The 24,790-nt window shown below is 39.6% G+C and overlaps 1 protein-coding gene across 1 annotated transcript in view; it reads right to left on the bottom strand.

Annotated features, from left to right (window-relative positions):
• Positions 1-24,790, bottom strand: part of FBN2 (fibrillin 2) — a 260,961-nt gene that overhangs the window by 20,772 nt on the left and 215,399 nt on the right. The window contains exons 40-55 of the mRNA XM_046000771.1: positions 24,115-24,240; positions 23,377-23,529; positions 20,430-20,498; positions 19,447-19,572; positions 19,130-19,255; positions 18,557-18,682; positions 16,523-16,639; positions 14,562-14,690; positions 14,013-14,132; positions 11,173-11,298; positions 10,156-10,308; positions 9,322-9,387; positions 8,916-9,041; positions 8,258-8,377; positions 7,176-7,298; positions 6,332-6,463 (exon numbers count right to left, since the gene is read on the bottom strand). Coding sequence (XP_045856727.1) covers positions 6,332-6,463; positions 7,176-7,298; positions 8,258-8,377; positions 8,916-9,041; positions 9,322-9,387; positions 10,156-10,308; positions 11,173-11,298; positions 14,013-14,132; positions 14,562-14,690; positions 16,523-16,639; positions 18,557-18,682; positions 19,130-19,255; positions 19,447-19,572; positions 20,430-20,498; positions 23,377-23,529; positions 24,115-24,240 — 1,938 coding nt within the window. The remainder of the gene's footprint in view (positions 1-6,331; positions 6,464-7,175; positions 7,299-8,257; positions 8,378-8,915; positions 9,042-9,321; positions 9,388-10,155; positions 10,309-11,172; positions 11,299-14,012; positions 14,133-14,561; positions 14,691-16,522; positions 16,640-18,556; positions 18,683-19,129; positions 19,256-19,446; positions 19,573-20,429; positions 20,499-23,376; positions 23,530-24,114; positions 24,241-24,790) is intronic.

The raw sequence follows: 24,790 nt of genomic DNA, 5'->3' as shown, positions 1-24,790 counted from the left end.
AGAGTTAAAGATTTTCTGTTTTTTCTCAAAGGTCAGTCTTTGCACTTGTACTCTGGATTGCCTTCCAAGAGTTCACAGTTCTCCCTTTTTAATGAGTTATTCTCTCAACACACATTTTCTCATAACTTCCATCTTAAAAACACTATCTCTTTTAATAACGTCTTATACCACTAAATCTAGCACCTCATCTGTGTTCCCCTTCAGGACAAATTTCTTTTTTTTCCCCACTCAACACTCTGATTCCTATTTTGTTCTTATTTCCAGATTTATTGAGGGACATATTTGCCCTTTTTCTGTGTGAAAATATTTAAGTTCTGTTCTCTTAGCAAATTTCAGTTACATAGTACAGTGTTATTAGCTATAGTTACCACATCACACATTAGATCCTTAGATCTTATTCATCTTATACAAGTAAGTTTGTATACTTTTACCAGTCTCTCCCTTTCCTCCCCACCCCCCACCGTCCCCTGAAGCCCCTGCCAAATATTTTTCACAGAAATATTTCACAGAAATATTTTATTTCTGTGAGTTCAATTGTTTATTTTTATCTTTTTAGATTCCACATATAAGTGATACCATGTCTTTCTCTGGCTTATTTCACTTTGCATATTGCCCTTTGGGTTCATTCATATGTTCTCACAAATGACAGGATTCCCTGAATCCTGTGTGTGTGTGTATGTGTGTGTATGTTTTCTTGTCCGTTCATGCACTGATACACACTTAGGATGTTTCCATACCTTGGCTATTGCCAATAATGCTACAATGGAGTTCAGGTATATTTTTAAGATAATGCTTTTCTCCTTTGGGTACATACCCAGAAGTGGGAATGCTGGGTTATATGGTGGTTCTATATTTAATTTCTTGAGGAAACCCAAAATCCATACCTAGTGGCTTTAGCAGTTTACGTTCCCGCCAACAGTACATACCAAGTTTCTTGGTAATTTAGGATGTCACTGTGGCTCTGAGTAAAGTTCTTAGCATGTCAACTGTTTTCCCTCTTCACACGCAGTGTGGACTAGGCTTCTACAGAAACATTTAATGTTTCTTTCATTCACCTGTGTTCCCAATCTTCTACTCAGACTGCTGGATGAACACTTAACTTGGGGTAGTTACTTTGAAAGGTATCTGTATTCTGTTAAATTCTAAGGAAGAATATGTCACTGAGCCTCTTAAGTGTTTTTGATTGAGATTTTATAATATTTGAAAGATATTCTTCAGAGTCCGTATTTGGACCATTCCTCATTTAAATAAACAACACTCTTTCCTCCTCAGCTGTATTTCTAAATCTTCAAGAGATGGAGTGAAGGAACTTTTTTTTTAAATTCCATTATTTTAAAAGCAAAGCCTTCCTTCCCCTCACTGATATATCAAACTTCATTTTGAAATAAATTTTATTCATTTCAAAATGAATAACCAATAGTATTGTCAACATTTTCATTAAAATTTAATGATCTGGGTAAACTTTTTCTATTTATTAGGTTTTCCTATTCATTCATTTATTTAAAAAATTATTTTTAAATTTATTTTTTAATTTTTTTTAATTTTTAAATTTTATTTTCATTTTTTATTTTTATTTATTAATAATTTAAAATTATTTAAAAATAATTACTGGGCATAGTATATTGCAGAATCAAATTTCATCTGTTGTATCTGATAAGGGTAACTATTCAAAATATATAAATAACTTGTACTACTGAACACCAAAAGAACAATGACTAAAACTCAGAGGAACTGAATTCATACTTTCCCAAAGAAGACATACAAATGGGCAACAGACAAATCAAAAAATGTTCAACATCACTAATTATCAGGGAAATGCAAATCACAACAACAATGAGGTATCATTTTACTCCAGTCAGAATGGTTAAACTCAAAAAGTCAAGAAATAACAACTGTTGGCAAGGATGTGGGAAAAACAGGAATCCTCAAATACAGTTGGTGGGAATGCAAACTTGTACAGCTACTGTGGAAAACAGTACGGAAGTTCCTCAAAAAAAATTAAAAACAGAAAAACTCTGTGACCCAGTAATTCCACTATATTTACCCAAAGAAAATGCAAACACTAATTTGTAAAGATATGTGCACTCCTTTGTTTACTGAAGCATTAGTTATGATAGCCAAGATATGGAAGCAACCTGAGCGTTTACTGATAGATGAATGGATAATGAAGGAAGATGTGGGACATACACAACAGAATATTATGCAATCATTAAAAGGATGAGGGCATGCCATCTGAGACAATATGTAGGGATCTAGATGTTTTTATGCTAAGTGAAATAAGTCAGACTGAGAGACAAATACCATATGATTTCATTCTTATGTGGGATCTAAGAACACCAGTGAATAAAATACACACAAAAAGCACAACCAGACCTATAATACAGAGAACTAACTGATGGTCCCGAGAGAGGAGGGCAGTGGAGAGGTTGGGCAAAATGGGCAAAGAAGAGCAGGAAGTAAAGGTTTCCAGGTAGGAACTGAAAAAGCCACAGAAATAAAAGGCACAGCCTAAGGAATACAGTTGATGATATTGTTACAGCAACGCATAGTGACAACTGGTGGCTATGCTGGGGGTGAGCAAAGCATGATCTATAAACTTGGGAGAATCACTGGGCTGTATATACTTGAAAGTAATGTAACACTGCGTGTAAATATACTTCAATGAGAAAAATTTCATCTGTGACTGTATTTATCATTTTCTGTAGGGTTTTAGATTTCCTACAAGTCTAAATCTGTAGCTTGTAATACTTTTAGTTTCTACTGCACTTGACATTTTGGGGATAATTTTGTTGGATTCCAGTTTCACTGTACTCAGCATTTTTTTTTTTTTTTGTGGTTTTATCTTTCATTCTCATTCTGACATTTGTACACACTTATTTATTAAAAAATAAATATTTATAATTGGCTGTTTATAACGGAATTTCTATCTATAAAATCATGTCTGTATGAAATGGAACTTTGCTACAAAGAGTTTTCTGATGATCAAAGAAAGCCTACAGAAGGTTCCACTACCAGCATGGTGTCATGAAAGCCCGAGTATCAGAAATGTTTTAGAACCTGTATCTTCTGTAGCATCTTTTAACAATGAAGAAATTCCAAACGTATAATGCAGCCCTACGTCTTTTCTTTGAAAAACCAAGCACACGGGGTCATAGAATATTAGAGCTAAAACCCTTCTCCTCCACCTCCTCCCACCCAAATCATGTAGTTTCTCACTCCACAGAGGAGGAGACTGAGGGAAAGAGAATTTAGCCTCTTTCAAGTCACCCAGCTCATTTATGGCACATCTAGGACCAGAAAACTGGGTTCCTGATGTGGTCCCCAGTGCCTGCTCCCTTGCTCCCAGGAAATGCACAGGTAAATGTAGTGACTATATAAAGTAAAATTTTGTTGGTTATAAAAAAAATTTTTTTCCAGGTATTAAAAAAAAACCCCACATTTCTAAGTATTTTAGCCAGATGAAATTCAAACACACATACATACTCAAAAGTATTTAAAAAAAATAAAAGAGAAGGAAATGAAAATGGATCTCATATACTCTAGGAAGGCAGGATGGTTAACGTTATCTTTCATACAGTCCTCTTGTACCCTACCCTTTCAAGCACGTTAGCATCTGAGCCGCGTGAGACTCTGAGAAACATATGGGAGTTTGTAAACATGGCTCAGGGTCTGGTGTATCTTCTAGGTTTTCAGATTGTGGGAGAACACTGTTTTTGAAGGAAGCACTGCACAACTGTACCTCTGATGTCATCTATTTTTAACTTTAGTAAGTAGTGTATATAGAATGAAATACCTAATTAAGAGAAACTGTGAAATCAGTCTCATCAGTTGTTGCAGACATTTAAAAATTAATTTTATACTACACATGTAATTCACAAATTCCACTGTTTTGTAAAAAATTAAAATTGACAGATAAGTTTGAATTTGCTTCATAGTAGTACTCTCTAATCCTAGTATCTTCCCTCAGGGTAATTCCTTCTGTGAAGTGGGGTTTATCTTCTGCAAAATTTAAAAATTTTTTCTGTGTATTTACTTGCTTACATACATACCTACAAAAAACATAGTATTCTAATTTTCTTTAAAATATGACATATTATGTATTGTTCTGTAAGTAGACATTTAGAGTTCTACTTCCGTATATACGCATGTACACCTTACTCCCCTGACCTGCTGTGTGACATCTAACAGCACTGAAATGCCATGTTTATCTCGCTGTCTTCCTGCGATGGGCATTTGGGTTGTTTTCTAGTCCTTTTTGTTGTTGTTGTTACTATGAACAAAGTTGGAGTGAATATCCATATAGCTCTCCTCCTGTGTTAGATTCACTTTTTCAAATCACTTTTTTGAGGTGTAATTTACTTGCTATAAAATCTGCATATCTTAAGTGCACAAGTCAGTGATTTTTAGTAAGTTACAAAGTTGTGCGGTCATCACCACAATCCACTTTTAGAAATTTCCATCTCCCAGATGCTTGCAAATGACCTATCAAATAAAGGGCTAGTATCCAAAATCTATAAAGAACTTACCAAACTCAACACCGAAAGAACAAAGAATCCAATCAAGAAATGCGCAGAAGACACAAACAGACATTTCTGCAAAGAAGACATCCAGATGGCCAACAGACACATGAAAAAGTGCTCAACATCGCTTGGTATCAGGGAAATACAAATCAAAACCACAGTGAGATACCACCTCACACCAGTCAGAATGGCTAAAATTAACCAGTCAGGAAACAACAGGTGTTGGAGAGGATGTGGAGAAAGGGGAACCCTCCTACACTGTTGGTGGGAATGCAAGCTGGTGCAGCCACTCTGGAAAACAGTATGGACGTTCCTCAAAAAGTTGAAAATAGAGCTACCCTATGACCCAGCGATCGCAATACTGGGTATTTACCCTAAAGATACAAAGGTAGTGATCTGAATGGGCAAAGGCACTTGAATGTTTATAGCAGCAATGTCCACAATAGCCAAACTATGGAAAGAACCTAAATGTCCATCAACAGATGAATGGATAAAGAACATGTGGTAGATATACACAATGGAATAATATTGCAGCCATCAAAAACCCCACAAAATCTTGCCATTTGCAATGACAAGGATGGAACTAGAGGGTATTATGCTAAGTGAAATAAGTCAATCAGAGAAAGACAATTATCATGTAATCTCTCTGATATGAGGAATTTGAGAGGCAGGGTGGGGGTTATGGCGGGGTGGAAGGGAAAAAATGAAATAAGATGGGATTAGGAGGGAGACAAACCAGGAGAGACTCTTAATCTTGCAAAATAAACAGAGTTGCTGGAGGGTTGGGGGGTAGGGATAGGGTGGCTGGGTTATGGACATTGGGGAGAGTATGTGCTATGGTGAGTGCTGTGAATTGTGTAAGACTGATGACTCACAGGCCTGTACCCCTGAAGCAAATAATACATTCTATGTTAATTTAAAAAAAAAAGCCCACAAATAGCATCATAAAAAAAAAAGTTTCCAGCTCCCAAAGAGGTCCCTGGTGTCCTTTTGTAGCCACTCTCCAGTTTTGGCTTCTAGTACCAGGCAATCACTGATAGGTTCATTTTTCAGAAATCTTATTTTGTGATCTTTTTCTCCAAAATAAGACATTTTTCACTATCTTCATATGTCCCTCTATATACCCCCACAATTTCCAAGGGATTGGAGGCAAGGATCCTAACAGAAGATTTTTAATTCAAGGAGGGGGAATGATCTCTTCTCAAGGAGGAAGAAAACTGTGGACTGCACCATCCCAGGTGCCAGCACTTTGGGGAAACAAGTGCTGAGATAAACGGGCCAGGTGGCCGTGGCCATGGCTCCTGTACGTGCTAGGGGACTGTGACATGTACCATAAAACCAAACATTTTAGACTCCTAAAATCAACTTAGAGAGCCAGCCTCACCTCCTCCACTTACACATGAATTAACTGAGGTCTAAGTATGTTACAAAACAATATGGCCAAGTCACAGGCCTACCCAACCTGTAACCGGTGTCTGGAGATGATCTGCCTCTTCCTCTCCTCACTGATAGAATGATACAAAATGAGAACACCCACTCATTTGTTTCGCTACACAAGCAGAATTGTTTCAAGGAGTTGTCCTACACTTCTCCATTAAGTGTTTTAAATTTACAGGACATAGAAGGATGAAAGCAAGCCAAACCACATTCTATTGGCGTGGCCATGGCAATGGAAGAATTCCACCTACAGAACAGCCTTGAAAGAGTTAGAAAAAGAGTTGGCCTGGAGTGAGGATGGTTCTTGCATAGTGTGGTCAGTCTGTCTCCAGGCAGGCATATTAAGTAAGCAGACGCCGCCCCGTGCAGCTTACCCACACAGCCCTCTCCGTCCGGCCGTCGGGTCATGCCAGGCGGGCAGATGCACATGAAGGTGCCGATCAGGTTCTTGCACATCATGCCTCTAGACTCACAGTCGTGGAGCCCTTCAGCACATTCATCCAGATCTAGAAAATATTTTTAATGAAAAACAAAACTCTTAGGAGCAATCTACTGTTTGGGATTTTGAAGTCTTAGTTTTGGGTTTCTGGCTCTTAAAATGTTACTGTGTGACAGAGAAAGGAGGAGCCAAGTCCCTTCCAACTCTTGGCTATATTCTAGATTTATGAAAGCTTCGGCATTGGTCCTAATGACAGGAAGTTCAGGAAAGAACTGAATGGGACATCATCAGAGAGGGAGAAAAACCATGAGAGACTCTGAATTGTAAGAAACAAACTGAGGGTTGCTGGAAGAGAGATGGGTGGGGGGATGGGGTAACTGGGAGATGGGCATTAAGGAGGGCACAAGATGTGATGAGCATTAGGTGTTATGTGCAACTGATTAATCACTGAACTCTACATGTGAAACTAATGACGTTCTATATGTTGGCTAATTGAATTTAAATAAAAAATACAGTAAAAGAGTAGTTCAGGAAAGGCAGTCTTCGCTTTAGTAAGAGCCCAAGAGTGTGACAATGGTGGGCTCTTCAACCCGTCTTATCTTTGACTTGCTGGGGTAGACCATCCAGTGTCTTGTTATCTAGGTGTGGGAATCTACCAGCAAAATGTCAGATACATGTCTGTAAACTCTAGAAGAAGACAGTAGAGAACTATAAGATCATTAAAATACATTTCCAGTGTGGCAAATGTAGTGTTAACTATCTCCTTCCCGCCGCCTTACCTTTGCACATCTTCTGGTCTTCCCTGAGGGCGTAGCCAATTGGGCATGTGCATTCATAGGACCCGAAGGTGTTCATGCAGCGGAAAGCACACAGCAGTGGGTTCTGGGCACACTCATTGATATCTGATCAAGGAAATAGGCAGGCATGTCCTGAGCCTACAGTTTTAATTGTTTACATGACACTGGTCATAGAGAAAGCAGTAAGATAATAGAACTCCCAACACTGGTATGGAGAAGCGGTACCTCACGAACTCATCCTTCAACAAGTAGCAACTATAAACTGAAAATAAAACAAAACAAACAAAACAAAAACAGAAACAACTACCTGAAGTAGTTCCTAGTGGTGAGTTGAAACTCAGCAAACAAGACATAAATTCCTAGTTTTTTTATTTTTATTTTTTCTGAAATTACCCTGTGGATGGCCATAGTTCTGGCAGGAACATTTTCAGTAGAAACTTCCTAAGCTTCTATCCAGAGCAATCAGGGAAGGGAGCTAGGGGTAACCAAGGCTGCTCAAGAGTGAGGGGGAGCCCCAGATAGGAGAGGGCCAAAGATGAAGACACACTTTTTTTTTTTTTTTTTTTTTGCATAAAGGCCTATGTTGCAGACTTAACCATGCATGCGTGGGGCAAAATCCAAGAAGCTAGCCACACTGGGACTTATAGAAGAAACTGAAATCTGAACCACTAACTTCCGCAAGCCTGACACTCTGCTTTTATGTTCACCAAGGTTAACTGTCTGCTAAGACAAAAGCATCAACATTCTTCAAAGTAATACAACTGATTCCAAAGATCTCACTCACAACATCCATGGTATAATATTCTCTAACCTGCTGAGGAGCCAAGAAAATGGAATGCCAACTTCAAGTGAAAAATAACACCAGAGATGCCAACTCTGAGGTGACCAAGATGCTGCCAGACAAGGTCTTTAAAGCAGCGACTGTAACTATGCTTACTGGGGTAAAGGAAAAGATATTTGTGATGAATATAATCATCAGTAGAATATCAAAGCCACAGAAGTAAAAGCTGAGACATTGCAAAACACTTTCCATAGAAATAATAATTAAGAAAAGTATCACTTGCCTTCACAATTCATCATGGGCCCTGGCTCAAAGCCTTCATTGCAGTTGCATTCAAAACTCCCAATAACATTGGTGCATGTACCATTCCCACATGGATTGCCAATCGAACATTCATCAGTATCTGAGAAGAAAAGTGCCAAACAATTTGCGGAGTTTTAATTTAATACAAGCATGCCCGTGAATACCACCTGGCCTGCACACATTTCCAGGATCTCTACAGAGCACACCCAACTCTGCACCCTCCTTGGCCTTGGCTGGCTGGCCTTGATTCAGTGCAGAGGAGCCCTGGGGATCAGGTGTGTCAAGCTCTGAGTTCCCAGACAGCCACCCCTAAAAGTCACAAACCCATAGAGGGGTGTCGTCTTCTGCTACAAGAGCAGGTGCAGAAAGTCATAAGGTAAAATGGAGCTCTTTCCCATTACTGGTTTTGGCAACTGTAAAGCTCTAGGCACGTCAGAGTTTGTATATTTGGTTGAAGGCAGAGGTTGGGCAACTCTTTCCGTATTCACATAAACCAGATCTACTGGAAAATATAAGGCGGGAGAAGGAAAAGCAGTTACTAGCTACTGATACTGGTTCTGTAAATCCTGCCACCACTCAGGGTGCCTGAATATGAGAATTAGAACTTTCCAAGTGTGTAACATGGAGTTAGCACTCACCCACACAGCGTACTCCAGTATAATCCAGGTTGTAACCCATTGGGCATTCACAGCGAAAAGACCCATCTGTATTGATACACTGACCATTTGAACAAATGCCTGGGCTCTCAAGGCATTCATTGACATCTAAAATAAAGAAATATCCATAAACTTCCTCAATATAAAAAGATACATCAAAACTCTGTGTATCTGTTAATGGAGATTTGAAATTTATAAAATATGTAAACATTTCTTTTATCAGATATTTACATTTTGTATACAATGTAGCCTGATAAGTATAATGCACGATATGTAATACTGTATGTATACATTAAAATATACAGTATGTTATATAGTAAAATGATTTATAGAATAAATGTACAATGTATATAAAAATATTATAGGAATAAAATACATCAAACCACACCTTCACGAGTATCATGGAGACTTGGAACTGTTCCGTGGCCGTAAGGACACAAGTCCTGGAAGGCAACTATAGAGAAGAACACAAATTCCCCATTATTAAAGAGTCTGAGCTTTCGGAGAACTTCAGAACTGATTAATGGTATACATGAAATCCTACTTATTTTTCATGTACAAAACAGCTTTTAACAAGAGTCTTATTTTATTATTATGGTTTATTTCAAAAGCAACACTGAGACTACTTAGAGCAGGTCACCTAAGCTCGCCCAGTACCTCCCAGGGTGCTGCCTACCAAAGGCTGTTTCTCTATATGTTTGCTCCTTTAGTGCCCAGCAGCCAGAGCCCCCTCTGCCCAAGACACAGGGGAACTACCTCGACCTAGAGACCAAGCTAGTTCTGAGCCTGCTGGCAAGCACCCTACACCTGGGCTGCAGGAACACAAGACCTGGGAGGCTCTTGGTCTCATCCCATAAATGGCCCTTGTGCTGACTCAGCTCCTCTCCATTTTATGTAAGATTCTGAGAGCCGCAGCCTGGGATCCGATCACCATCTGGGACCCATGCAGCAGTTGGGAACACATCTCCTGCCCTGCACATCTCAAATTAATTCCACTGAAAGCAAGCATTGCTAACCTCGGGCAGGGGGCAAAAGGGAGATGAAGTAATGGGAACTCTAGCTGTGTTCACACATGCCGAATACACAAGTGGAGATGGGGTCCCTCAGACAGGGGTATGCAGGGAACTTTACAGTTTAGACATGAGGAACGAATATCCATCAGTTACATACAGTTAAGGTGGCTGACAGTCATTCCCAAACCGCACAAAGTGGTAGCTCTCACCTTCGTCATCTTTGGGGCACAGCTCACAGGGGTCCCCCCAGCCCTCTCCTGGCATTTTACTACAGCAGCATTTGGCCTTGGTGGTGTTGAAAGCTTTGGGTACAGAGCACTTTCCATTTTCAAAGTTTGTGAAGCAGAAACTCTGGCGGGTATCTGGTTAAGAAAGCAAACATCATAGGCCTCCTTACGGGTCAGTAAGATGAGTACTCTGTGTGTAACTGTTTCTGACGGAAGGTTTCTCATGGGATGAACACATGGTGCAGATCAGATTAGCAACTGAAAGGTCTGGAAAACCTCCATGGCCAATTTCACATGCCAACTTACACTGACCTGTCTATAAAATCTGGTATAATTATTTAAAATGTTTAAAATGTTTTTTTTTTTAAATGTTTATTGGACAGAGAGAGATCACAAGTAGGCAGAAGAGGCAGGCAGAGAGAGAGGAAAGCAGGCTGCTCACTGAGCAGAGAGCCTGATGCGGGGCTTGATCCCAGGACCCTGGGATCATGACCTGAGCTGAAGGCAGAGGCTTTAACCCACTGAGCCACCCAGGCGCCCCAAAATGTTTAAAATGTTCTGTAATGTCTCTAGGAAACCTGAGAAGTGATGCTCAGTATTAAGATTATTTCCCTGTCTCTTCTTGTACTGTTACATGATCACCTAACAAAAATATTCTACATAACCTTCAGTAAATCCATTCACATTAAAAGCAACTCAAATAACGGTGTCCAAAAAAAAAATCTATACCAACAACAAATGGAACTGTGAGGCAATAATAATAAGTGATTAAAATAGTAATTTTTCAGTATGACATTAAAAAATGTGGAAACAGAGCCAAAAACTCAAAATACCTTAAACGTGTCCAGTGCATACAGTTTTGAGACCTATTTTTTTAAACCTAGACTTATTTGCCGTAGACATGTACTTTGTAGTGACCTACACTTCCATGAGGGTTTATTGTCTAGCTACGATGTTCCTAAGGGCAAATGATGACAGAAAAGTCATTCCAAAACTTACCAAAACATCTGCGTCCATTATCAGACAGTACAAAGCCAGGGGGGCAGATGCACTGGAACCCCCCAGGAGTATTGGTGCAGGAACCAAAGAGACAGATGTTGGGATCTTCGTCACATTCATTTATATCTGGAGAAGGGCAGGAGAATGTATTAATTTAAGTAAATTAATACACTGTTCAGTCTTTGAAAATAAACAATTTGTCCATCCTGCCACTGGTTATTTAATATGAAACGAGAGTATATAATGTGTAGGTATAATTTGTTCTTTAAAAGGAAACTATTCTCTCTTCAGAAGTCAAAGATTGCATCCAGTTTCAATCAACCACACAGCCCAGACGCCCAAGAGAACTCCACCTCCCTGCACCTGATCCCTAGGGCTGTGTGTATGTCCGCCTGCTTATCCTACGTGACCAGTTCAGTATCCTACAGGTGTCACGGCCTCAATGGGTCTTCTTCTCTGATGATCCTCTCTGACCATCCAGCTTAAGATCACCTTTATTCCTCCCGTACTCCAGATGCAGGCAGCATGTGCCCTGTGACTTCCACCTCTTCTGGGCTTTCAAACTCAACCTCCTCCGTAAATCTCCTAATAGATTGCCATGTCTCCCTCTTGTGCCCTCACACTGCCACCAGGCTGTCTACTTGAAAATCTGTGCCCATGGAACCAAGGGGATTCAGACATGGTTTGAGAATTTCATCTTTCCCACAGCACCCCGGAAAGGGTCCCTCAGTAAGTAAGGATTCTTTACCAGTGATATTTGGCCTTTTTTTTTTTTTTTTTTTTCCCATCGGAAGTCCTTATTTAGGGAGTTATCATACCCGAGTGAGGAAATGTTACACAGTTCCAGCCACAATGGAATGCCAGCTCCACAAGGACAGGACACACCTGTCCGGGTCACTGCTGCCTGCTCAGACTAGCACGGTGTCAGGCACATACTACATTCTCTGTTTATATTTGTAGAATTTTAGTGAACCATACCATGCCCTTTCTTTAAAAAACAAAACCAAAAACCAAAAACCAAACCTTGCCCTGTTACACATTGCCTGCAGGACTGAGTTCAGTCTTCTGAGCTCGTCGGCCACTCACTGCCCCTTCCCACACCCCGGGTGCCTCTGTTTTCCAGGAGCTCCTCTCTTCTGTTCCTTTCTCTGATTAGTCAATTCCTGTCCAACATTTAGGAGCCACTTCAAAAGTCACCAGTCCTTTGGGATGAGCTTCCTTGACTTGCCATTCTTTTAACCACTGTCCTCACAGTCCTAGTTTGTGCTCCTCCAGCCTGAACCTGCCTCTGGCCTGGTGTCTGTCACACTGAATGTCTTTATAAGGCAGCTTTACCTATTACAAAATAGGTCTTTTCTTTTCTGGCTACCTAAAGGTATGAGTGTATCTTTTTACATTCCCAGCACCTAAAAGGTGCCAATCATTCAATGTAACACACACTGAAAGGTGTAATGAATTTGTGTGTGTGTACATATGTGATATGTGTATGTTTGTGTAAGTGTGTGTATAGTCATGTTAAGAATCATTTCATCTGGGTAAAATTGGTAGAAAAGATTCTAGTCTAAAGAAAGTAAGTCTTACAATGAAGTTAAGATCATTTTTTTCCAGAGATGCAAAATAGGAGTGTTGCTAATGATGGATGAGGAAAAAAATATTTATGCAGTTGAATAAAAGGTTACTGAGTCACAGATATTTTTTTTCATGAAGAGAAAAGGTAGCTGAGCCTTTCTGATACAGAGAAATACATGTGTTCTTTTTCCCTCTAATTGCTGACTGTTATTGTCATTGTCCTATAAAGGGATGGACTATAGGGCTAAAGAAGAACTGAGATTAAATATGTAATAAAGAAAATAAAAGAAAGGAAGGATCTTTTACTTTTCAAGAAAGTTGTTATTAAGATGCTTCTAGTCTTTACTCTTTTTTAAGTATTAAAAACACCAGGTAGTTTTACAATGCACTCAGTGTGCGATCAAGAAAGGGAAAAGATATAAAGACCGAACTGGAATGACTTGGGGTATCCAGTATATGAAATCACATGGTCTGAAAAATAATTAAATTTAATGGAGTAAACTGTCTCCTTCAGTTCTGAGTCCCTGGAAAGTGAACAGTAGAACTACACAGAGCAATTTTTTAAAAAATTGGATAAATTAAAGGCAAAAAGCCCCTCAGCAATCATTTCGTGTTAGAAGAACCACACTAGGATGGTGCTTCTGAATTTCAACAAGACTGTAAAAAATAATTTGTATAAAAGTGAAATTAAGTAACTGTAAAAAGGTCCACCTTCATCATGTTCACCAGGCAATTCTGGGACCCGCTTTTGATGTGGTTACAGTATTCTTGTATGCTGGAGGAGTTTCAGCAGGAAAACATCTGTTACGACAAATGGATTAATAATTTCTGTTTTGACATGAGGCCTTCCCAAGAAAAAAAATGTCTCAACAGCGTGGTCAAGATTTTCTGCTCGACATTTCTAGGACTCTAGACACCTTTAATAGCTGTTTTAAAATTGGTTGCCAAAGATTACAATTTTTGTAGACTCTCTTTAAATTCAGTAGAAAGTCTCTGTTGACATTTGGAAAAAAGATTAGAGTGCACTGAAAATTCTTTGACTGGTATAACATTTCTGTTAATGAAAAACCCCACGTCCCTAAATGGCTTGTTCCCACCATTCCACCTTCAAATCAATTCTAATGGTTGAGTGAAGCAGCTGTAAGTAGCTCTATGTTTAATTCTGTGGGTCGGCCTGCCCACCCTGGTTTGCATTTAGTGTCCTGCTATAGGGTCTGGCTTGGGTCTTAGACTGAATAGTTCGTGGAGCCCAGAACAAGTGTTAACCTTACCGATGCAGTTCTCGCTTTTCACTTCGTACCCCGGGGGGCAGATGCACCTGAAGGACCCCTCCAAATTCTGACAGGTACCAGGAGAACAAGAGCCAGGGAGAGCGACACACTCATTAGTATCTTTAAAGAGAAACAAGACAAAAAATGACTTAACTATGAGGTCCTTGTTGCCAAATGATGTTAACATGAATTCAACTTGGTCTCTCTGATCTGTCGGGTCACTACGGACAATATGCCCTGAGATACTCTTTTGATATCCTGCATATTACTCATTTGGCAAGAGGCTGATTTTCCTGAGTTGTTTCATCTCCTTTTATGGTGTCATGGATAGCCCCAAGCTCTCTTCCAATAAAAACATTTCAGACAAGCCATTCCCAATTGTTGGTGTATTCCTTATACCCAAATCTCCCACGGTATCTTATATTGGTCAAGTAATCAGATGATCAAATGAAATGTGAGAGGGTTTCCAAGTGTGTGTGGGGGAGGGGGGTGGAAAGTCACATTATTATTTAACAAAACAACACAAAGACTGTTTACTGGGTAGATTACCTATACAGTTCTTGCCATCTGGAGTCAGTTCATAACCTTCATTACATAAACACTTGAAGGAGCCAATTTCATTGAAACACCGTCCATTTCTGCACACCTGACCAAAAAAGGAGCTGCACTCATCTATATCTGTAAGCAAACAGGAATAAGCTTTTCAGAGAGAACTCTTACACATATGTTATTACGTGTTCCAATGTAAAAACATATTCCCTGCCATGCGTTTTCAAATACACATCACTGCAATCCTCATCAACACAGAGAAAAACAGCTCCTAGTGGAAGCAGTGTGTGACTAATACAGTCACGGAGATCCCTACTATATTTCAACCCTAAGTTTTGATATTAATAGAACTCAAATTTATAGCCAAATAAAAACTGAAGGTTTATGTTGAAGTTCTCTGTTCTTTTCAAATAAAGAATATTTTTTTCCTTGGAGACCAGATGGTATACACACTTAACCTGATGGCCCAGTTTGCAGATGACTGTACGTGGAAATAAGCTGACACTAGTCAAAGCACAGATAATAGAGCATATTAAATATAGAAAAATCAATTATATTAAATATACTCTAGAACTGCTAACATGTATTTTGCTGACAAAGTAAAGAACTTGAAAGAAAAAAAATCTTAAGTTTCAGCAAAACTTAGGGCTGACTGCATTGGAGTAATTACTCAATTAATTATTTTAGGTTTCTGAAGGCTGTGTTTAGATCAGAGCCATATCGGTGTCTTTAGTTCTCCCTGGTTGTACAAAGGGTCTGAGAAATTATTGATAAGACGATGGTAGTTGAAAAAAATGTCCAGTTAGCTCTGAATTTTTTCACAGTGGCAGAATTTGGGGAAAATCACAAACAGGGGTGCTTGGGTGGCTCAGCTGGTTAAGCGTCTGACTTTTGATTTCAGCTGAGATCATGATCTCAGGGTCCTAAGATCGAGCCCTCCATCGGACCTCGTGCTCAGCACAGAGTCTGCTTGAAACACTCTTTCCCTCTGCCCTCTTCCAACTCACATGCACATGCACATGTGTCTGTGCATGAGCTCTCTCAAATACATACATACATGCAAAAACAGAAAAGAAAAACCAAAACTGAGAGGAGCCTGTGCTGGCGTAAATCGGAGGTTGGAGGTGGTGTGAGCAGCACTGGTCTGGAATGGTCGGCAGGCGGTGTTGCTGTCACATACCCTATGGGACCATGTGAATGAAGGGACGTCCACCGTGAAACACCAGCACGGTGCCTTGTGTATGGTAAACAGACATGTGCTCAGCATCTGTTCGTGCTTCCTCCTGCCATGTCCTCCACTGACTTAAGGAAACTCCCCTACTATTAATTCTTGTTTTAATCATTGTTGATTAGGGGCACACAATAAAATTCTGTACCACGCATAGCAGACACTTCCACTTTCCTGTGAAAATTTACGGTTGTGCAAAATTGAAATCAAATGGGTTTCTGAGGGCTAATGTGGAGATGTAGCCCCAACCCCCCCTTTCTGTGGTAAAAGGAATCCCTGATTTCAAAGGCTGACAGAAAATGAAGTTTAAAGACGCAACATGTTTTTAAGTTGGACACTCTATATTTGAATATAAAACAAGAATAAATTATATGAAATACTTGCAATAGCACTGAAACAATGACAGGTCTATATCTGATCCCACTGAAGGGGTAAAACCACCCTAAACCATAGAGCAATCCTAGTAGATTTTCTATTATCTGCATGTCCCCCCCCCCGCCGCCTGCACTGACCGACTGACTGACAGAAGTACTTGACATAGCAGACTGTCTTGTGATTATTTAAACCAGTACTACCGCTTTAGTTAACTGGAAATTAGTCAATGTTATTACATATCTTTCATCACCTATTTGTGTTTTAATGATAAAACATTTGATTTACTCTTTGGATTTATTCCTTATTTCGGTATACTGTGCAAACAGCAAACGGTAGCCACAGAGGATGGAGTACTTACCCAGGCAATCGTTATTATGAGTGAGTTCAAACCCTGGGTAGCAGAGACAGTTGTAGGATCCAACCGTGTTTTTACAAGTTCCATTTCCACATGGATGTCGCTCACACTCATCAACATCTACAAAGAAATAATGGCTCCAAGGAATTCAATTTTTAACCAGAAATACATAGCTGGTTACACATTTACATTTTTTAAAAAATTACTGACTCACTTAGATTTTCCTCATTTAATACTTAGGAACCCATGTTCATTTTAGGGAAATGAGTATGCTAAACCAGCATTCCCTTAGTGCAGATGCTTTAATGAATGGGTTTGCTTGTCAACTGTAAGGAAACCAATTGTTTGAAACACTAAACAATTTGTTCTATTCAATCTTAATCAACACCACTCCCTTAGAAATTTACACACCCTAATCTGATCAGTACAATAAAGGTAGATTTCAGTTTCCTGAATTTTATGAATTAATAGAATCCAAATAAGAAGTCCAGTAGAACTCAGTATTATAAGCCTTTAAAAAATGGAATTAAAAATATATTTAGAAAGGTCATCCTCATATAAGAAAACAGATTCCCTAGACAATGAACTCTAGGCTCTTGGAACTCTTCTGTGCAAAAAAGAGTACTGTTCCTTAGAAAGAAAGCTTTGTTTCAAGAGAGATTATTGGGGCACCTAGGTTCTCAGTGGGTTAAAGCCTCTGCCTTCAGCTCAGGTCATCATCTCAGGGTCCTGGGATCGGGCCCCGCATGGGGCTCTCTGCTCAGCAGGGAGCCTGCTCCCACCCCTGGCATGCCTCTCTGCCTACCTGCGATCTCTGTCAAATAAATAAATAAATAAATCTTTAAAAAAAAAAAAAAAGATTATCAAGGAGTCTCACTGACTTTTATCACAAATTAATTATTAGGATTGAGGGCATGTTTTCTCCATATGAATTTCTGAATCAAACCTTAAATATTTTTTAGCAAATCATGTTTTCTCTCTCACAGAGTACAGCCAGGAGAAGCACATATGAGCAAGCATTCTCAGAAAGTTCAGGCAAAGAGGGCAAGACCCTCCGTTTGTCCCTTGTACAAGCATTCCCTGGAGAGTTTTCCCCACCGCCATGGCTGAAGTCTTACAAGGCAGCAGATGGCTAGTTCTCCAGGTGGTCCTTGAGGTATGGATGGGTCATAAAGGAAACTAGTCCTGTAGTACTGAAATCTGACTTACCATTCATACAGTTAATATCTTCAACACCAAAATAGTAGATGCACAAGTTCAGCTTTTTCTAAACTGAGAAGGTGCTAATTATAAATAGCCAAGTTTTAAATTTAATTTTCCTCTTTCAAGTGCAGTGCATGGAGAACTCTTTTGCCTGAGATACAGCCTGTTGTTGACATCAGATTGAAGGATTTACGCTGTTCCCAGGTTGGGCTCCAAGGTGGCCAGCCCATCCACCTTTCAAATCTCCTCATGTGTCGGCTCAGCAAGTACTTACTGAACACTATTACTGCTCAGCTAACCATTACACGAGCTACTGGAACATTTTAGAGTTTTGTTACATTTGCTTCTAAACATGCTTTTAAGAGTTAAAACACAAAAGCAGCCAGTAAGTCCCATGTATTCAGTGATTTGGTGGGAAAGTATATAAACGTACATATGTGTGTGACAGTATTTCAATACTGTTGCTCTTACTACTCCTACTACCTTATATTCTTGCAGCTGGAAAGGTTCTCTCGAGCGGGAACAGAGAAGGGTAAAGGATAGCTGGTGACTGTGGTGACTTCCACAGAACCCTGAGTGTCCCAGAGTGCTTGAGAAGCATGTGAAGGCATCTGAGCAAAAAGGTTGTGAACAGTGAACCAAAGAACATACTGTGGTGTGTCCCTGCTCACAAATTTTCCATTGAATAAAGTCATAAGCCACTTAATAGAGCTAACTTGTTGTGGGACTGTTTCTGACAAGAGGCATGGGAGTTAGTCACAGCAAGTGGCCAACCTGTAAGCTCTTTGGAAGTCTCAATTCACTGCCCTCCTGAACTAACATCCTCCCTCTTACCCATGCACATAGTCTGGTCCTGGGACGCCTTAAAGCCGTTGTGGCAGATGCACTGGTAACTTCCTTGCAAGTCAACACACAGGCCATGACTGCAAACATTAGGAATTTCTAAACATTCGTTGCGATCTAAAACAAAAATAAAACACATGTTACACATGTCTGATTTTTATTAAGATTCCTTCATATTTTCTATTTTCACAGGCCTGTTTCTAGAACCCGCTATTAATTATTACAGACAGGCTGAAAATGAACCATAACAACAGCTGAATCAAAAGAAGCGAGGCCTGAAAATATCCACGACTTTAAACAAAACAAAACAAAATTGGGCCATTTTTCTACACTGATTAGTATCTCAAAGATACTATTTTATTTTAGGTCTAATCCTAGGAAAATCCACTGAAGGGATTTTTTTCACAAATTAATCTAAAATATATGGTGAAATCAATTCAATAGGAATGAAAAGATTTACTTAGAAAATCTTGTCAAAATTCTCTCTGAAAATAGGTTATGAGAGGAAAGCATGGCCAGCTGCTTGGAGGAAGGCAGGGGAGGGCATGGGGTTTGGCCTCTCACCTACGCAGGCTCCATTGGGGGAGAGCTTGAAGCCAGCTGCACACTCACAGCGGTAACTGCCCGGGCTGTTGAGGCAGTCTGCATGCCGCTGACACAGATTGTCACCGTTGCTGCACTCGTCAATGTCTGCAAGAGCAACAAGGCCAAGGTAAGGACTCCTTATTGCGAGAGTATTACCTTCACTTCACCCGTGTGGTGACCCACTCCTCAATACTGCTCAGTACCTCAGAAGACCCTGTACAAATCAGGAGGCCATCTAAAACCCATTTGTGTCCACTGAACTCATCTGGCTGGGGGTCATGTGTTGTTTGGATTACCTTCACAGACCAAGAGCAGGTCATTGTAACTGAACCCCGTGGGGCATTCACAACGGAAACTGCCAATCTGGTTGATGCACACACCGTTTGCACAAATGCCTGGGATCTCTTTACACTCATCAATGTCTGAAAGTGAACAGATTCGGTAACATATATGCAGTTCTGCTTGACATATTTACTATTAAAAACCTTTGACAGTGCTACATGTATGCTGGAATGAGAACACTCACTCAGCATCATAAAAATAAATTCCAGAGTGCCATGAATGATTTTTTTGGTTTACAAAAGCATATAGGCCACAAGATAGAGTACTTTCCTTTGAATAGTGTTGTAGCCGATCAACTACACCAAGTGATTTTTAGTGTCAATGTACCAAATAAACTTCCTAGGGAATCAAGCTTCCTCTTCAAGTCGTGTTTCAGGCTTCCATAATAACTACTGCTATTCATCTAATGAACAAAGCTAGGTTTTCTTAAAATTATATTGCTTACTTTATCTTTGAGGAAAAAAAAGTACAATGAACAATAGAAAGATATTGAACAACATTCAGAAGAAAATGATTTGTATAACTGATAATTCTGCAAATTCCTAAGTAATCAGTAGGAAGGGATCCTGCAAAAATATACCAAAAACGTAAGTATATAGTTATAAAAAGAGCAACTAAAGGGCACAATAAAGTGGATGATTTAGAGTCATGTAATATAATATTCATGAGAAGAAAAACTTAGGTGTTAGCTTGATATGTATGAAATCTTGAGACAGTCCTACAACTATCATAACACAATCACCAAACTATGTTGACAGAGTAATACCCTTATTAACACTTGGGTAGAGGCTGTAAACGTGTTAGTTCCTTCCTAACTGTACTAGATCAGACTCCAGATTATTGTATTTTATGGCACTTTAAGCTTTAAAAACACCAAAGAAACTTTTACAAAATGCTACCTATACGTATTAAAATAAAAATAATCTGGAAAATTTACCAACAGCTTTTCCGGTGTGAATGTCAAAGGTGAATCCAGGGATATTTCCACATATGGTTTTAAAGTCAGCTTTAAAAGATGAAGCAAATACACTCTTAAAATTCTCAAACTCCTTTCAAATAACATTTTACATACTTGTACTGACAAATACATTTTATATTACTCATGACGATATTTTAATCTCAATTATATTTACTTGATAATATTACCAGCTTCTGCCAGAAGCAGATTCTAGTCATTCTTTACCATTATTAACCTCATTAACTTTTTAATGCTCTGATATTAGAAGTAAATATTACAAGACTCAAAATATTTACTGTAGGCATTTAAATTCTTTTGTTCTTTGGATATGCAGATCTTTAATAATGATCTAATTTATATACATCGAAAAACCAGGTTAGAGTACAAATTTTTTTTTTAAGTATTTTATTTGACAGAGAGAAATCACAACTAGGCAGAGAGGCAGGCAGAGAGAGAGGAGGAAGCAGGCTCCCTGCAGAGCAGAGAGCTCGATGCGGGGCTCGATCCCAGGACCCTGGGATCATGACCTGAGCCGAAGGCAGATGCTTTAACCCACTGAGCCACCCAGGCACCCCTAGAGTACAAATTTAAAAAGGGATTACAAATTGCACAAAGGCACAGGTATGCAAAAACAGTTGTCCTAGTGCGAAACAGATGTATAATGAATGAGACACTAATTTTGTCTCATCTTTTTTTTTTTTTTTAAGATTTATTTGTCAGAGAGAGAGAGAAAGCGCGTGCATAAGCAGGCAGAGTGGCAGGCAGAGGCAGAGAGAGAGAGAAGCAGGCTTCCTGCTGAGCAAGAAGCCTGACGTGGGACTCGATCCCAGAACTCTGGGACCAGGATCATGACCTCAGCCAAAGGCAGTGGCTTAACCGACTGAGCCTCCCAGGCATTCCATCTCATCTTTTTAAACATAAATGTCTATTTTGTTGTAATGTGAAATTTGACGCATCAGAAATAATGCATCATAGCATAAAACAGACTAAAACAGTTACTCCTATCACATAATTCACCAAGCTAATAGAAGTTTAAGAGAATTCTCATTTTTTAAGAAGCAGATCGCTTCTGACGCCCACGGCAACACATGAGTAAAACTCCTGACAACACTGTTAGGTAAAGCAGGGAGAGCAGACCATATGTGACATGCTATCAGGGAGGGGGGCTCTGTGTGCTCCATCCACCAAAGCTCAACTCAGCACCCACAACATACACAGAGAGACACATGACAGATGCTCAATTCAGTAGTTTATAAGAGCCTGGCAATGCGTAAATTGTAATTTATATGCATCCTCTCATTTACTGTAGAGCCATATGAATTAGTTACTGTCATTTCTAATTTATCATCTATTCTCTAATTTATCATCTATTCTCCTTCAGAAAGGAGGAATCATCTACATGAGGTCAGATAGTAAGTGGCGGAACTTGAATATAAATGCAGACATGTCCTCTTACATCTAAGGCCTTTACTTCTTACAAAAATAATATTTAGGGGCTCTTGGGTGGCTCAGTCAGGTATGTGTCCAACTCTTGATTTTGGCTCATGTCATGATCTTGGGGTCAAGGGATCAAGCTCCACATCGGGATCCCTGCTCAGGGCACAGTCTGCTTCTCTCCCTTTCCCTGTGCCTCCCCACTACGTGCTCTCTCTCTCCCCCCCCACCTCTGAAATCAATAAATAAAAACAACAACAACAATAAAAAACCAAAGAGTGATATTTAATTTCCCAACCCAGTGATCTTCAATTTCTAACTGATGGGAGTTTTTAAATTACAGAATTCTAAAAATGTTTCCATTTGTTTTTTTCGGAGCACAACTATGGCAAGTTAGTTAAGAAAATCCATTTATCCACTGAATTAGAGTCCCCAAGAAAGGCTCCCTATGTCACTCTTCCTGTTTCTCCTTATTTTCATTTCATTACTGCATTAATTATAGCAACACATTTGAATATGTGTTCCCTAAGCAATGTTTGGCAACAAATGCATAATCACTGTTTCTCGTTTGTCTGATTGGTGCAATGCTTAGGGTCTACAAATATTGAAAGTAACTGTCTACATCATAAATGAACCTGAACAAGCAACAATTTTAAGGCATTCATTTTTTTTGCTCTCGCAGCAATTTTTTATCTTCTAGTTTGTGAGAAAAATTTTACCATGTAAAGACTAGTTTTATTTTCTGCCTAAAAATTTCAGATAAGTTTGGGGGGAAACATATGTATAAGAAAACATGTTGGTTGGGGTGCATGGGTGGCTCAGTGGGGTAGGCCTCTGCATTCAGCTCAGGTCATGATCTCAGGGTCCTGGGATGGAGCCCTGCATGGGGTTCTCTGCTCAGCAGGGAGCCTGCTTCCCTTCCTCTCTGCCTACTTGTGATCTGTCTCTCAAATAAATAAATAAAAATCTTTAGAAAAAAAAAAAGAAAACATGTTGGCTATAGGCTGCTTTCATGTGAGGTCTGCTCATCAAATCCTTTTTGGGGAGGCGGTTTCATGATGGAAACAAAACAATACCTAGTGAATTTGATGGACTTGAAATTACCACAGGTTTTAAATCAAATAAGACACCTTCCAAGTTGACCACAGTGACACATGGCAGTTGCTCAGTAAGTACCTGCTTGATGAGTAACTGACTAATTCACCAGAACACTATAAAATAATGAACTTAAATGGACCGGTACTATACAGGTTCACTCTTTAGCAGCAGGGCTTATTTTCAGGATCTAGATGCCTCCTCAAAAGATACCTCAGAAATTCGTATTTGAACCCCAAAAAGGGCCACTTGGGACATGGCGTCCTATGACCTACGATGCCCTTGGGTATTCTCAGAACCGAATATGTCTGGTTTTAGCACACATTGGCTTGGACTCAGCTGTCATACACACATGTCACCAGCTGGGCCGGCAGCAGCAGCTCGGCTGTGCGCTTACCTGTTCCTGGGGTCGGGCACGGCTCACATGGTTTGTTCCAGGCTTTGCCCACATTGTACGTGCAGCAGCACATCCTCTTTGTCACATTAAAAGGCAGTTCATTTTCACAAGTGGTTCCGTTATAGCTTCGGTAGCAAAAGCTTTTTCGCATGTCTACGTAACAGAAAAACAAGCCCAGCAGTCAGAGCGGGAAGCAGCTACTAATGAAATCCATGTACCTGGAGACAACGAGCTTTCTTGATTAACAACTCTGAAGTACTTTTTAGCCATGTGGAGGCAACTTAAAATAATCCTTTAAGTTGAACATAAATCATACATAGATTAACTTCGATCTCTCCCATTTTCAGATAAGCGATTTCCATTTATAATTTACTTGGCAAACAAAATGAACAGATACTCATTTCTCTACTCAAAGGCACTGATTTAATTTTAAAAGTAACATAATTATTAAATTTTAAATGTTCTCTTGTTTGTAAAATAATGTTCCCCTGACATGAATGGAAAACAAATTATTTAGGAATAGATAAGTGTCACATTGGATGACATTTTGTGTCTCAGACTCGGGCTTTGGACCATGGAAATATGTATCTCAAGCCCAAACAAATATGCACAATTTTATAAGCCTGTGGAATACTGCATCATTCATAAATACTTAAATTTCCAAATTTTCTGAACCAATCCTACTGAGTCCTGAGTACCCGAGCATGTGACCTCACCCCTGTCCAAGGCCTCACGTACCCATGCAGTTGTGGCCTCCGTTGACCTGCATGTACTCGGGCGGACAGATGCAAGTGTAATTCCCCAGCGTGTTGTAGCATGTCCCAGGCCCGCACACGCCAGGGTGCGCGAAACATTCGTCGATATCTACAACAGGCAAGGAGACAGTTATTGTATCATGAATTTATAGCATTTAAGCCACTAAACAAAATATATGGCTGATTCCCTAAATCCATATTTTAAAAAAAATTTAGAATTTAAAGCAGTTCTACAGAAAAGACCCCAAAATATGCATTTACCTGACATGAAGTATGTCTTTTTTTTAAAAGAAAAAAAAAGCCAATATTCAAAAATAGAGGTGATCAGAAGAAATTTTTTCTGAAGTGGCAAAAATAATATGCAAGGCACCCATATTCCTGCCCCCCACCCGCTCAACACCCTTGCACAGAGTGCCCACCTGTGCGACTAGGCACTGATCACCCTGGGTCTACAGGCACTCATATTTTTTTAACTGAAATTTCACATTCTTCAAATGGAAGTGTTATAATGCTTGCTGTCCTCTTCTGTCATTTAAACTAAAGTTTAATGCTGACTTTAAACTGAAGGCAGTTAAGAAAGCCTTTACCTTTTTCATAAATTTGAGAGGAGCTGACATACATCATCACCTTAGTTTCGGCTGTACAACTCAGTGATTGGA

This window comes from Meles meles, chromosome 3 (genome assembly GCF_922984935.1).
Source record: "Meles meles chromosome 3, mMelMel3.1 paternal haplotype, whole genome shotgun sequence".
In the NCBI taxonomy this organism is placed as follows: domain Eukaryota; kingdom Metazoa; phylum Chordata; class Mammalia; order Carnivora; family Mustelidae; genus Meles; species Meles meles.
This window is presented reverse-complemented; position numbering and strand designations above follow the sequence as displayed.